Source organism: Trichoplusia ni, chromosome 8 (assembly GCF_003590095.1).
Source record: "Trichoplusia ni isolate ovarian cell line Hi5 chromosome 8, tn1, whole genome shotgun sequence".
NCBI lineage: Eukaryota > Metazoa > Arthropoda > Insecta > Lepidoptera > Noctuidae > Trichoplusia > Trichoplusia ni.
The window spans coordinates 6,360,276-6,375,434 of NC_039485.1; the positions used below are offsets into that span (position 1 = coordinate 6,360,276).

Here is a 15,159-nt window from a genome sequence, read left to right on the forward strand (position 1 = left end):
AAAGCAATCTATTGAAGCAAGTGCGTAAGTTACCATATTGAAAGAAGTTTTTCTTGAATTAGAACTCGTAAAATACAAAGAATTAGGGAAAAACTACACTCTATCATAAACCTTGCTTGGTTTGTTGTAACTATAAATGCATTCCTTGCCTTCATGTAATAAACCTTCCTCTCTCAAATAAACTTCACAATTTGCATTTTATACTGTTGACAAATTGAGACATTAGTGATAATAAATTAGAGCGTCGAAGCTCATCACGAAAGAATTCCACTGAGGAATGATTAAGCAAAAGTCATTAGAAAGTACTGCGTGTGAACTAAGAGCTCTTGAAGTTGTAAATGTGAGATGGAACTACGCTAGGGTAGTGCGCTGTCTTCTTTCTACAGAAGTTAGAACTGCTTTAAGTGGGCTCAGCTCCTACGGATAATGATCAATTCATTAAAGTTACATTAAACTTATTTACTGACAAATAACTCGTCTAAAAAATGTTACAGAACTGAGAATTAAAGTTAGTCCAAGTTAAACCTAAGATGTTAGGTAATTGAAGTAAATCTTGAGGAGCGTACTTCTAAACTTGAAGTAAGGACTTCTAATGTAGTAGGTAGAACTTCAGCATCAAATATTGTCGTAGTTTAAGATTTTGAAATCTATACTAATATATAAAGCTGAAGAGTTTGTTTGTTTGTTTGAACGCGCTAATCTCCGGAACTACTGGTCTAAATTGAAAAATTCTTTTTGTGTTGAATAGGCCATTGATCATCTTTACCTTGCTGCGAAAGCAAGGAAAAGATGATCAAAATGCAATTATTGGACAAAGTAAGAAGAAAATAAAAGCACCATAATTAGGCAGTAAATAAGTTTATTAAGGTATAAAAGCGCATATAGATTATAATGAGTTCATTCCAATATGAAAATAACAAATTGTTTGATCAAATAAGACAAAAAACATTATGAAAAAAGGAAAAATGTTGAAAAGAACTGCTTTAATAATATTGCAATGAAAATGGTGGAATTTAAATTAATTTGTGACTAAAATACAATAATGTCATCGATAACAATGTTAACAAGTTTCTAAAATGCTCAATACTTTGTGCTATTAGAGGCTAAGCTATGGGTCATTATTAACTTTTACATGTAAGTACTTTTGAGCCAATCAAACACAACTATTTATAATTTAGTCTAAACACAACTTTTCGAAAATCTTTAGACTTCTTAACAAAACCCTTATCACTAAGTAGAGCATTTAAAAATATTTCATAATAAAAGGCATTATAGCATCATTTCAAATTTATTACATGTCGATGTAATTTATCAAAAATATCTAAATCGCTAGCCGCTGTCAGTTGCATTCCAGTCTTTGGCATTGATGGCACATACTTTCATTCTGTCATTACACTATTTTACTTTATTTCCATTGCGAACAATAGCAATTTGATCAATATGTGCCAGAAAACTTAAAACTATTAACATAAGAATTCAAAAGAGAAAATGACTCGAAAACAAGACAAGATAACAGGAATAGAAAACAAAGATTGAAACGTAGGATGCAATAAAATACTGGGAGCAAAACATTTGAGTTGATATACAACCAAGCATGAGTTGTTAAAACCCGAAGACGGTCAAAATAATGATAATTGCCTGGCAATAATAAATCTCAGTATGAACTGGTTAGCCTCTGAAGCCAAAAGCAAATTCCTTATTTGGACAGAGTCGGGCAATGCTTAAGTTACAACTTCACAAGTACATGAATCAATCGCGTTGACAAGCCAAACGAATGTTCCGACGCTTAAATATTGATCTTATATCGTTACCACAACCATTAGCCAAGATTCCATCTGTTTGGTGTTACAAACCAACGGTTTATGATCGCTATACACAAGAACCCTGGCAACAATTTCTTTCTAAATCCTAAATTAAAGGCAATTTAGATACAAATATCGTACTATTAAAATGCTGTTTTCACTATAACAAACAATTCTTGGATCTTTTAACATATGGATCACAAGAATGACGATCCCAAAATCAAGTCTCAAATTCGAGACCTTTCTCTTTGCAGTGGACTAGCGTCCGCTTATCACAGCCACTGTACGACACGGTACGTTCACAAGACAGGCAGATACGACCAAACCCGTCTCCTTTAAAAATCTCAATGTATAGAAGACACACGATTGGTCTATAAGAGTCATATAACTAAATACTCTTTAGCTTTCGTATCGAGGAACGTGGATACAAACTACAACTATGCTAACATACTGTCACAATCACACGAAATACTGAAACGCTCGACTATGCTTAACATAATATCTACCGTGCAAGTTAAAACAGTCTTAATTCATTTGCTAAATTCGTAACTACTCTATGGATATAACTACAATTTCATACTTGTTTGTTGAAATATGTTCAATAACTTCGAGTATTTAAATAAGTATTCGTCAAATGACAAAAGCACTAACACTTAAAACTAAATATTTTATTTAACTTGCACTGTAGCTTAACGAATAGTTTACTTATGATAAGTACGAGTAACTACTTGGTGGAGTTGCTGCCGACTTTATTCTTGATCCATTTGTTTGTGCGCGTCAGAATGTCAGGTTGCTGAGCTGGGTCTTGCCAGGCTTCCAAATTCACCCTCTTAATCTCCTCGCATGAAACCAACGGATTACTGCAAAAATGAGAAAAATAATATGAAGACTAGAATCAACGACCGATATAAGATATTTCCACAGAGGTCCCCCAAGGTTCAGTTCTAGGGCCCATGCCCCATTTATGTATACTTTTACTTTAATGAATAGATATTGGTAAGTATAGTTAACTACCTTTCAGAAACAGGTTCAAAAACATCCCTCTGGATCTGAGTGAAAGGTGCGTTGTCACACATTATCCTCGCGAGGGAAGCGCGCTTCAGTTCGGTGAGCTGCCTCTTGGTGAACTTGCCGGCTTCCTCTTGGTGGCTGTAGAAGTATCTGTCTCCAGTCTTTGTGCGCCATAGCTGTTCCTCTGCAGAAAGTAAAAGATAATTAGCACCTTTAGACATTTCAAAACCGAACAATACACAATAAGGCTTTGAAAAAAAGCCTGCAAAGGTAAAAATGTTTTTTTGCTTTAAAAAGAATTACATCTTAACAAATTTCACATTCACTAAAACAAGTATAATTCCAGAAATGTATATGGCCTTTAAAGAGTATTTTAAGAGCTTTAAGCTGATAGAAAGTTAAGGCGAATCTTTTAACCGATACTTACTTATCAAACAAATAGCAGTGGGCCCAAGAAGAGAGTTTTGAACAGGTGTTTCTGCCATCAGACCGACCACCAAGTCGATGTCACCAGGCTGCTCGTACACCTCTGATAGCTTGTTGACCGTCTATTGACAAAACCATGATTCTTAAAAATATAGTTTATATTCACACGGTATTATTGAGATAAGTAAGTATGAAAAAGGGTGCAATTTTAATTTTTTTTTTGAACTTTAGTACAAAGTGATTTGAACTCAGTATAACACAATATAAACGACCTGTTTATGTAACTTTATTTTAATCAAAGGTATAATAGATATTTAGAACACATTGATTTGCTAATTAGCTATTTATTAGTCCACGAGCAGCTTATACATAATTTATTACATTTATTATCAGTTGATCAAGGGCATAGCCTTTATAACACAGATAGTATAGCATTTATTTAAATCAATAGCACGGATTGTATAGTGGGAGATCTGTGCTGTGCAGGTTCGATCAACGCGTAAGACAAGCACACAATATGAAATTGGATTATGACTTTTATGTTCGAGAACTATCCCCCCTCCAAACGAAACAAAGATTATATTCCTAATTACAAGAATTCTTTATCAAATAATATAGTCCGGATGAAAATAAAGCATCGCCACAATTTAAATACATATACATACCTCTTGTGGTATAACATCAGTCATTTGTTGGAAGCTGCTAACAGCTGGCAGACCGCAAAGGGCTCGGTACTGTGTGTAGCCAGGGAGACCGTGGTCGCGACCGCGCTGAACATCAATCGCCAAAACGTCCAGTTCACCCAACCATTGATGACGAAGCTGTTGGAGAAAATAAGACTTTATAGAATACGCTAAAGATACATATTTGAATGCATGTTGGTGTCAAAAATGTAAGTTAGTAAGGCAGAAATGAGCAAGAGAAGCGCTAAGCATTTTCTACAAGCAGTGTTTTCTCATCCGTAAAGGTTACTATTGACGTAAAGATTTCTAATTATAAAATACTCATAATGATCACGATAACCTTTAATACGTCTATGCTAGATAAGACGGGTATGTTCCTATGCAAATGCTTTGCTATTCCTAGTGTTCAACTGATTGACTGCGTAGCCTAGATAAAATAAGTCGTAAACAATTATTTTACAATGAGGCTTTCTTAAATAAATATCGGATTCTCGAAAGTAATTGGACTTATCATCAACGTATCAAAATTTGTATCAACAACGTATCAAATTTGTATGGAAGAATATTTTTTTTCGGAATACACGATTACTATCACGAAGGTTATTCTTTTTTTTACTTCCCTTTACAGAAGAAGCATTATTCTAAAAAAGACCGAGGTTTGTTTTAAAACCATGTCCCCTGGTTTCGCACTATAACTAGAAAAATAGAATTCAAAAGAAATAACATGAAATCAAATAACAGCACGAGAACCTCCTTATCAATGCTAATGAAATCACGAGAAACCAATAAATTCCCATCTGTCTACAAATGCATAAAGCGTACGTATAGCGTTGTAGGTACACATAGTATAACTGCATAAGGTAAACTCGTCCAATATGGCATTCATACAAGTTCTCACAACGCCATTGTTCAAGGTTTGTTCGTATTACACCGTGTAAAACAATCAGCCGATAAAAATTCATAACAATTCTATTCGATTTGTTTTCTTCTGTTTCTCGAATCTCTGGGGAAGTCGTTACACCTGAACTCCCAAACATGATACGTTTATTTTTAAAGATTTTATATCCGATTTCCATTTAACTTTATTGTACTAAGATTGTTTAAGTATATTTAAGACCATTGTCAATATGCAGTCCCCATGTTATGTTCAAGGTGAATGACTGCAGCAAGAAAAGTAAATATTTTAGTTGACTATGTACTACTGATAAGAGTCTTATTAGCATAAACGTGCTGAAATACCATTTCGTACGTATGTTCCTACCACATGTTTACGAAGCAGATTTACATGTTTTATTTAACTTTGACTTAATTTTAATTCTCTCGTCAATCAATCTACAACAACTGCCTTGTTAAGATTGTGTGACGTCATATCATATTCAGTAACATTGACACTATTCAAGAACGAGTTCACAAGTATATGGTACTCACGTCATCATCGTAGTTCAAGTCCAATTGTTGGCTGTTCTGGTTGACCATGCCCTTCAAAATTTGCTTCAGGCCGCCGTTCTTTGCAACGATCTCAGGCTTGAAGTAGTTATGATGGAGTCGCTGTGACGTCACATTGTTGTTGTCATCGATCATTTGGATGTCCTGGTCCAAGAGGCTGTTGACGAAGTGGAAGCCGGCGGTCGCAAAGGGATTGGTGATGGTGGGGTCAATGTCCGAGTTGTAACCGAGGTCGTAGCTCTCATACAGCTCTTCGAATGCCCTTCCTATTGAGGAAGAGGAAAATGAATCAGAACTTGCTAAAAAGGTGAGTTACAAAAAGTTTTTCGTCATTGAATCTTATGAAAATGTTTTTCGAAGGTTTTATAGCATCTGTTATCAAAAGTTATGAATTCAAATGACGCACAGGACCAACTTTCGAAATAGTTCATAATTTCTTATCTGCTTACCAGTTAGTGTAGGCAGCCAGCTCTTGTAGGTAATGTGCTGGAGTTCAGCCACTACAATCCTTCGGGCTTCATGGTAAAGACGGTCGGAGTTCCATCCAGGGTTCAGATTTGCCAAACCACGAGCAACGCGGTTGTGTTCCCTCACCCAAACAGCATACATGCTCGCCATCCAGGGGTGTGTGTTGGCTCGAGCATCACCTGTAGAAAATAATTAGGATGTCAGATCATAGGAACCACAAAAACTTAGAAACTTTTGGATGCTTATGTTAAATTACTAAATTGAAATGATTTTCGAATTAGAGAAAGCTTTTCTACGACCCTTCAACTATCCATTGGTCAAAAATGGGTCTAAAATAGTAAATGAACTCCTACCCTTCGATTTTCTAAAATTGCTCGATACGTGATACAAAGCAGACATCTAAAAGCTAGATGGAAGATCTTTTATCTTATCTAAATTAATAGTAATCACTATCATTAAGAAACTGATATCGTAATAACATAATCATTTTATCTCAAAAATAATCAGTACTATCATCAAATGTGATTTCAAGACATGTTTATACCATTTTTCATTGTTTTGTTAAATATATTAGCTTTGATTAGCATGTCCATAAAAGTGCACGTATTTTAGCCTGCACAAAGTTGTTTCAATTCGTTAGAATCTTTAAGTAAGTCACGAGTTACTCTTGTTCTGAAATACCGAAATCGCTTTATATTAATTAGAATACTTCTCACAATTACGTCAACTATTCATAAATCGTTTCGTACCCAAAGAGTAAAACAGACCCTATTACTAAGGCACTGACTTCTACGTTCATCCATTCATCTACCATAATTTCAATTGAAGACGGCATAACATGACTGCAATATTCTAGAATCCTTCTGAGGAATGTCATTGAAATGTTATTACTGAGAATACAATAGCAGTAATTTCAGTACGGAAATATCTTTGTTCACCTTTAAACCTTAGCGAATATCTGCATCATCATCAACCCATCGCAGTCTACCGATGACATAAACCTCTTTTAAGATACTCAATCTCTGAGGCTCAGTCTGCCCTTTTGTAGCTTTATGATCTATGTATTTAGGTACCTATTATCTCTTCATCTCTTTCCATCCAGTGTTCAGTGATATTATTATCAGGTTTAAAGTCTGTACCCCTTCTTATAATATGTCCAAATTGTTGAGTAAACTTACCAGCATTGAAACACGTTTCAGTCGAGCTGCCGACAAGACACTTCTCAGTAGGGTTGGCAGCTAGAGGCAAATGCTCCTCGTCATCAATGTTGGTAGTCTTCAGAAGTCCACCAGATTTCTCACGAAGGGCTGCGGCATCCCTACTGTTTGAGCCATAGATGTTTGATCCATCGAGGAAGTGAGTGGCTTGGTTCATCTGCGGATAAAGATTTAATGTTGGAATAGCTACGAAGTAAGCACTGAAAGCAATTGTTGTTTGAGAATTATTGTGATGCTTGTTGTATTGATAACAATTATTATTGGATGTCTTAACTGATATCAGAGTGTTCTAGTTCACCACGCTAAACTCACGTCACGCCAAGTATTACAGGTTCGGTCCCCGCTTAGAACAAGCGTTTTCGTAATCCAAGAATGTTTTTTTTTTAAGTCTGGGTTTCTTTGTGACAATTGTTTCAGGAAGAGATCATGTTACCATTTAGATCGAACCCAAATAGTGTTAAGTAGATATAAATAGGTATATGCATAAGTAAGTATGTTTAAATAATCAATTGAGTGAAGGTCGAGGTTAAAATACATATACGGAATTTTAAAATCGTCATGGTCATTCAAGTCAAGCTCTGATACGAAAAAACATAGGTAAAAAAAGTATCTGTCTTTGCTTGATACAAAAATTTTTCTTATTGATTTTAGATTGTTTTTGTTTGACTGGTCTAAATTAAATATTTGTAGGTACCTATGACTTGCTGTATTAACAACCTGACTATTGAATTTTATGAAAAAGCCATTTCAATTTACAACAAGAGAAATCGTACTCGGTTGTTAACGGAAATTTGCCTCGTGATTTGCAAACAATTTTGTAGTTCAGTTTAGGATTGCCTTTAATGCCTTTTGTGCTGCCAATTTATTCTGACGTTCTATTTAAAAACAAATGTTTATTTCAATTTAACTCGCGCCCCCGCCTCCGCGCCAGCTGATTGATTCCGGTTGGGTAAGAATTACGAAACTCTCGATAAATGAGCATGAGTGAACCATGATTAAATAAACAATTGTGCATCCGCGTCACGAAATTTATAATAAAACTTAAAAATGAAAAAAGAATACCTAATCTTATTCACTTTACCAATTAAAATATTGAACAAAAAACGAATGAACGAACTAGTAATTAAAAGTTAAATAATCAGGCATCAGCAATTATTTAAGAATGTACCTAAAGTATATAATAATTAAATTTGTTTCGAAATTACAATGCAAAACTGCATAATGGTGATATTGAATCCGTGCTTCAATATTTTAAAACATCAAGAAAACTAAACATTTGCAAAACAGGCTCACGTTGCAAGGTGAACGGACAGTAATCGGTAATTAACAAGTCTATTTTAAATCATTATAAACAGTTCAAACGCATAGAACAAAAACATGTTATTGTTTGTTCCAGACGTTATCAACAGACTGCATGATTGTCCTCCACCGATCCGGACGTTGCATAACTTGCATTACACAACTGCGCATGTGTTATAAGTCCGTTATCAATAGATGCACCTAGAACGAACTATTATTGGTCCAATTCAGAGGCATGGCTCGTCTTTAGAAGAACTACGGAATGATTAATAGTACGTGTAATGTCCACTTAACGTTTATGTGAATAACAACTCTAAATACAACTCATTAAAGCACAATTCAGTTCGAATAAGAACTCAATGTCTAGCTCGATAATTACCTCCTTTTTCTACTGCGTAGCTGCTGCTTGTAAAATTTCAATTGAAAGAACAAGTCTCAATCACAAATCGATAAAGCAAATGTATTAGGACGCAAATAATTTGACTTACGAACCCGTACAAATGGCGGCTTCGATCAAATGTACTTAGACTAATAAAACCAATGCACTTCGTTGTAAACAACTTTAAAACAACACGTGTAATGTAATGTTAGTTGATGCCTATTTATTTAAAACTGTTGTTTTTAATCTTTCATCGTGAGACTGTAGAAATTTGTTTTAAAATGAATCAGTTAGTTAATGTACACAAAACCACACCCATGCGATTGTTTTCTTGACGATATGACTTCAATAATTTATAACTAAAAATAAGATAAACATTTATCGGGGAATATGCCTAGAATATGTTATTGTAACATAATATTAATAAATTAACAAGAACAGTTGCAACCTACGAAGAGTTTTAAAACAAAGTCAATTTATAATTTCTCAACCGTTATTTGCAAAAAAAAATATCTTGTAAGCTAAATTCAGACTTTTTTCTGAATTAGTATTACGATTGTTTTGCAAATTGACCTAGAAAACAAAACAAAATAAGTAACGTCATTACAAGCGCTACTCAGATATCAACGAGTCATATAAAACGTGATTTGAAACCAAATGGATAATCAGACTACATGAGTACATAACAACAAATAAGACACCGAATAAAACAAACTACTAACAGTCGTACACGAAGTTGAATCGTGATCGATGACGCGAAACAAAGGAGTTTGTACTACTAGTAGTAATGTCGTTAAACACGAGATGGTAAGTTAACATGACTCAATAGCAAACTGCGCGGTAGTTTAACGAGGACACGAGTTCAAGAATTTCTGTAAAACCCAAGGGCAAAGAATATTCTAAGTAGTAAGAAATTGACAGCTATGATCACTGATAAGTGAAGAATTAAAAGACAATTTAGTGACGCCAGTTAACTCGTAAACATTGATAATAACTCAGAATAATGATATTGATAATATTTTTCTCTAGAAATGTGACAAACAAAGCTGTAAGAGGAAATCGGTTCGTAGTTACTGATAGCAGATTTTTCATTCATTTACGTAGAATAAACCTTGTGTTCTTAATTAGCAACCATTAACAAAGAAAGATGAATATCGGAAGCTATCTTCTGTCGCAATTTTCTGCCTTTTTGACGGTATGAATCTTTTGGAGTAGAGCGAGACTAAAGTATCTATACATCTTTTCAAAATCTTACCTGTTCCGAAGCTCCAAAAGTGCAGTCCCCTCGGTAAGTCGTGATGGAACGTGTGTATTCCATACAGGTGACGTACTTTTTCTTGTAGAAAGCGTCGTCATGGGGCACGGAGATCGGCATACAGCTGGGGTGGATGTAGCGCGGTGTGAGGGGGAAGCCCTCGTCGCAGCAACGGATGGCTTGGTTTGTGTGGACTGTTGGATAAACGAAACAATAAGTTACTTTGAAACAGGCAATTAGATTTAAATCGTTTCGCAAACATTTTCTAATCAAGTATTCTAAGATTAGGATGTTAAGCAGAGCCTAATAGCAAAAAGACATAAGTTAGTTTTTAACTTATGACAAAATAGCACTTACTCGACTTGCGAACTGGAGTGTGAACCAAATCGTGATAAACAAATTGACTCCAGACAGCCAAAGCGATTGTTTTATCGTTGTTAGGCAGGTCCTGGTTGCTCGTTAGTTTGGTGCTGACAAGGCGAGCAGAAGGTAATGCTTTGTGACTTAGTGCACGACGGGGCTGTAAAGAAAGCGAAAATTAGTCTTCATAGTATTCTAAAATATTTGAGAGAGTTTAAAATTAAACGACGGAATAAAAACGGATATGAGAAAGTATGTCGTCAAAACCAACCTCTTCGATGCCGTCAGCGTATTTTGGGTGCAGAAGCCGTTTGTAGCCAGTAAGAGCCTGTCCCCAGGAGGACCGCACAGGGTTATTACAGGATCCATCAAAAGTCCGGTACTTCGATGACATCTTATTAGTGTGACACGTGAAACGTTCTAAAGCCGCACACTCTGGCCCATATTCACTCTCACGCAAATTCAAAGTGCTAATAAAACTCGCGCACTCATCATTAGCCAAACCATATCTAATGGACAAACAAACATAATGTTACACACTAGTCTATTAAAAGCCTGAGATGATAATGAATTAAAACTTAATTAAACTTACCGTCTGCACCTCGTGTAAACAAGATTCTGCGATGCCTTTGTGATTGTCATCGAAGATTTTTCATAATGCATGGCGTCGTCGGAAGCGTAACCATCTATAACAAGTCCACGAGCAGCAGACCCAGTTTTGGGCGTGATTCCCGCAGACTTCAAATTCAATTCAAGCCTTTCCAACATGGAAACTTCAAACTTGCTTATCTGAACAGAGCGATTGGTATGCGTGGCGGTGACTGCAGGTAATCTCCTTAACATTTCGGCACTCGGAAATGGAAAGTCATACATGGGTGGTGGATGACTGATATCTACGAAAATAAAGGTTACTTAAGCATTGAACAAAAGATACGAACTTTTTGGTTCTGGAAAGACGCAAGTGATAAAGACTTACCAGTTGATATAATAAGGTTAAGAGGATATGGAGCTACATGGCTTCCGAATGTAACTCCCGCCCACAGCACTACACCAAGCAACACCATCTTCGCCATTTCTTCCAATATACTGCAACACAGGAAGCCAACGATCAAGACAATGCGTCACCACAAGAATATTTAAACGATTTACAATTCAAGAGACACACCGCTGACAAATTTTAACTATTAACATATTACGTTCTGATATCTGAGACGTTTGGAGTCAAACTGATCAATACACGAGTGGATAAACAGTTTTATGAAGAACCAGTTACATTACGAAAAGGGTATCAATCAAAGACCTCTGTGACCCTGGCGGACCCTGCAAGTGCTGATATGAGACGTCTGTTTCGTCACTATTATCTGCCGCTAAATAAGCAAACGTATGAAGACGAGCCCCCTGAACTATCAGAATTACGATTGTAAATAGTTCCGGATTTACATCGACTTAATTAGTATTTAATTGCAGTAAATAATTATAATTAGTCGTACACGAGTATTTCTAAATCCTAGTATCACTGACAAACAAACAAATGACAGATCCTTGTTTATTATCGATATAAACTGTCTAGAAATCTGAATATTGTTTGTTTATTCGACGCACTACTATAGTACGCACGATTAAATTAAAAATATTATGTAGACACGATATTATTTGAGCACTTCGGAAAACAACGTAATTTTATATAATTTGCAAATACATTTACTGAGAGTGAACTTATTTGTTACGAAACTGCGCAGTGATAAAAAGAAGTAGACTCAAGAGAAAGGTAAATCAAATCTACCCGCCTGTTGATAATTCATTGACTTTTGACAGTAGCTTGGACAAATCTAAGGTAATTTTATGTTGTTTATGTAATCGTATAATGTAAGGTAACGATTTAACGTTTTAGGTCAATAATAAAATTGATAATTAACCACGATTTCGGAAATCTTCACCTAGTACTAAAATTATCAGACTTGGGCACGTTTGGAATACAGGAATTTCACATAAATTGAAGAAGAAGCTGAAAAAACAAAGTAACAATAGACATAATATTGTACACACTTATAAGAACTTTTCAAATCAGAAAACCAGTATTCCTGAGAAAGTATTTAATGTGCATTATTTTCTTCCTCTTTAAATAAAGATTACTGAATTCCTCCATCTTACATAAGGCAAGCACTAAGCCCTAGTTCCTACGACCGCTGATCCGTATCAAGTAGATGGCTTCAGGCCATTGGTCTCATAGATACTCGCTTGTAAACCGGACAAACTAGGTTATTTTTAGAAGCATTATAAGAAACCTTGCGTGTATTCTTGTATTAGCTTTTTACTACATTCTTTGTTTGTTTTGCACTAGTGGATGCAGTTAAAAAGCGCATTAATCTCATGAGTATGACCATAAAGTGTAGGTATCGCTTAATCCCTTTCAATTTAGGTTAACATGACGTATTTATTGTTATATCTCTAAAGTGGATGATGCAGTGCAGACCGATCCTTTTTCGTTTCGTTTTTTGTTAACTTGGTACATAATATATTTACGTAATAATATACGAACGCTTGACTATTTACAAAAAGTAGATCTAGTTATGTGCTGTAACAGTACGTATAATATACCTAATTCGTAATTCAGTGTTTCGAAGCCCTGAACACTCTTATACGAATTTAGGACAAATATTTCACAAATTTGAAGAAATATATCCCCTTATTATTATCCTTATCCACAATTTTCAGTACACTAGCTGTCCTATGTCAAGCGTGTGTTGTATTGTACACAACGTAAACACAGTATTACATTTCGACAAAGTGTTTTCGTTTCTTTCTACTGGTTTTCTAAACAAACATCGTTTTTTTTTCAGAAATCGGACTATCCAATAAACATGGTATAGTTTTGAATACTCTCTCATAGTTCTTTAAATCGTAATGACTGTTAAACGTGGATACTTAAGCCTATTAAAATAGGAACCGGCCAGCAAGAGCAATATTAAATGTTTGGCTTATATATTATGAAAAAGCTCATGAAGCTTCTAGATCGAGACACATTCTCGTTATCAATACATATAAAAAGTAGGTCCCGATAAACTGCCACAATAATGCCATATTTATATTGAATGAATAGCCAATAGATACCTAGGTACTATCAATACCATACGATAAGATTAACACATAAATTCTAATTAAACATTACTGATATATAAATAGGAAAGTTTCCATATTGCTCTAGAAGTTATCATCAAAACAGTTTTGGTGGAAAGCAGCCGTTTTAGCGGATATTGTTTTTAAACTGATCGATATGTTTACTGTATGAGGATACTAACTCATACGCCATCAATGACAAAACACGTATACGATACAACGGAAACCAAGTATTAACCGACGTTAACGCATGGATGTGGATAAGTATTGTGAATGATGGCACAAAGGTGACGGGAATAGGATCCATGCGGGCAAGATACGGAGGAGGATGGCATAAGCAAAAAGGAGGCTAGTGCCCATGTAAGAAGATTGATGATGATCTGGCTGTTAGCCTGATATTTTTTGCTCTTTTTGCCCTTTGATATTTTTGAGTGAGTTTGGATGATCCCAAAAAGGACAGTGATTATGTTCCCTCATTATAAGAAAACCAACGGCAATTTTAAATTTTAACCAATTAAGCTGAGTGAGATTAATCACTTATGTTTGTAGAAATTAAATAGATAGCTAAAATCTCAAGACATTGTATTGATATTTAAATTCAGATTAAAAACACGTTTACCGATATCGCTATACCGAATTATTTGAATAATCTTTATATTGTATACAAAACTTACCTTCCTCAACATGTCCTTGCAAAAAATTGTCGTGAATTTATTTATTGTCCGCTTTTTATTGGTGATAAAGTCAATTACTTATTTTGTATATTTAGGTCGATATTTACTAAAACAATTAGCATGAGGAATATGAGGATTGTTGACAAAAGGGAAACTTATGTCTAATTCACACCGCATTTTGTTTTAAGGTCAATGACTGTTACGGAGTCCCCTCTGAGCAATGACCCCTTTTTTGGCCGCCGATTATTATGTAAACATTACAATATATAGGTTAGGACCGTTTGGATCCCTCAGTCAGTGGGTCGATTCGTCGAGAATGTTCACTCGTGGACCGATTTAGAGCGATAAAAATAAACTATGTGCATCTGTACATAAAGTGCATTTAAGGATATTTTGTGTTATTTGGGAAGTTGATAAAGCTCTTACAAGACCCCAAACCGCGTTTTGTTTAGAGAGTGATTTGTTAGTCATTCTATTGTCTACAGTTTTACTAGCACCAAGCTATAAAACTATACTCCAGACTTACGTGAAATGCTCACTACATCCATCGCATTCCGACTTTCTTCTAGAACATTTCTTCGTATCCGTGTTCAACATGGACTTTCCTTCAATGATCCGTTTAAACAACATAATAATAGTAGCAGGATTTGTTGTTTTCGGCAATTGTCGCGCTTGTGGCGAATGTTTGATTTGTTTAACACTGCTGATGACACTTTCTCAAAAGAGCGATGTTCCATTAGATTGGCAGAGGAGCCAGTTTCACCTCTACTGCCAAACTCGGACTGGAACTAAACTTGAGGCAAGCCAACAGGCGCCCGATCGAATCAACAAATGTAACACCCCCCGCCCCGCCATCACCCCGTGCTGCGTTGATGTCATAAAAGAAACCTTCGCCACAGAGTAGATAATAACATGTAGGTTACCATGGTCAGTGATCGTTATTGTTTTAATTTGAAGCGTTTAACGACACTACATTCACTTTTTAGTACTTATATTAGTAAGAAGTTTTGACGACCTCCGTG

General features: G+C 35.5%; 1 protein-coding gene across 4 annotated transcripts; it reads right to left on the minus strand.

The window, feature by feature from the left end:
* Nucleotides 1-842: 842 nt before the first annotated feature.
* On the minus strand, nt 843-14,956 carry LOC113496802 (peroxidase-like). Of its 4 annotated transcripts, none has more exons than XM_026876138.1 (13): nt 14,664-14,956; nt 11,323-11,432; nt 10,939-11,239; nt 10,618-10,855; nt 10,344-10,506; nt 9,987-10,180; nt 7,015-7,210; nt 5,818-6,015; nt 5,351-5,634; nt 3,905-4,060; nt 3,241-3,361; nt 2,817-2,997; nt 843-2,662 (listed from the first exon to the last, which is right to left on the minus strand). In XM_026876138.1, the coding sequence occupies exons 1-13, from the start codon at nt 14,765-14,767 to the stop codon at nt 2,527-2,529; spliced, it is 2,382 nt and encodes a 793-aa protein (XP_026731939.1). In that variant the 5' UTR covers nt 14,768-14,956; the 3' UTR covers nt 843-2,526. The 4 variants fall into 4 exon arrangements, with proteins under 4 accessions (XP_026731939.1, XP_026731942.1, XP_026731943.1 ...); XM_026876141.1 differs by lacking the exon at nt 14,664-14,956 and adding an exon at nt 11,837-14,657; XM_026876142.1 differs by lacking the exon at nt 14,664-14,956 and adding an exon at nt 11,647-11,830.
* Between the last annotated feature and the right edge of the window lie 203 nt (nt 14,957-15,159).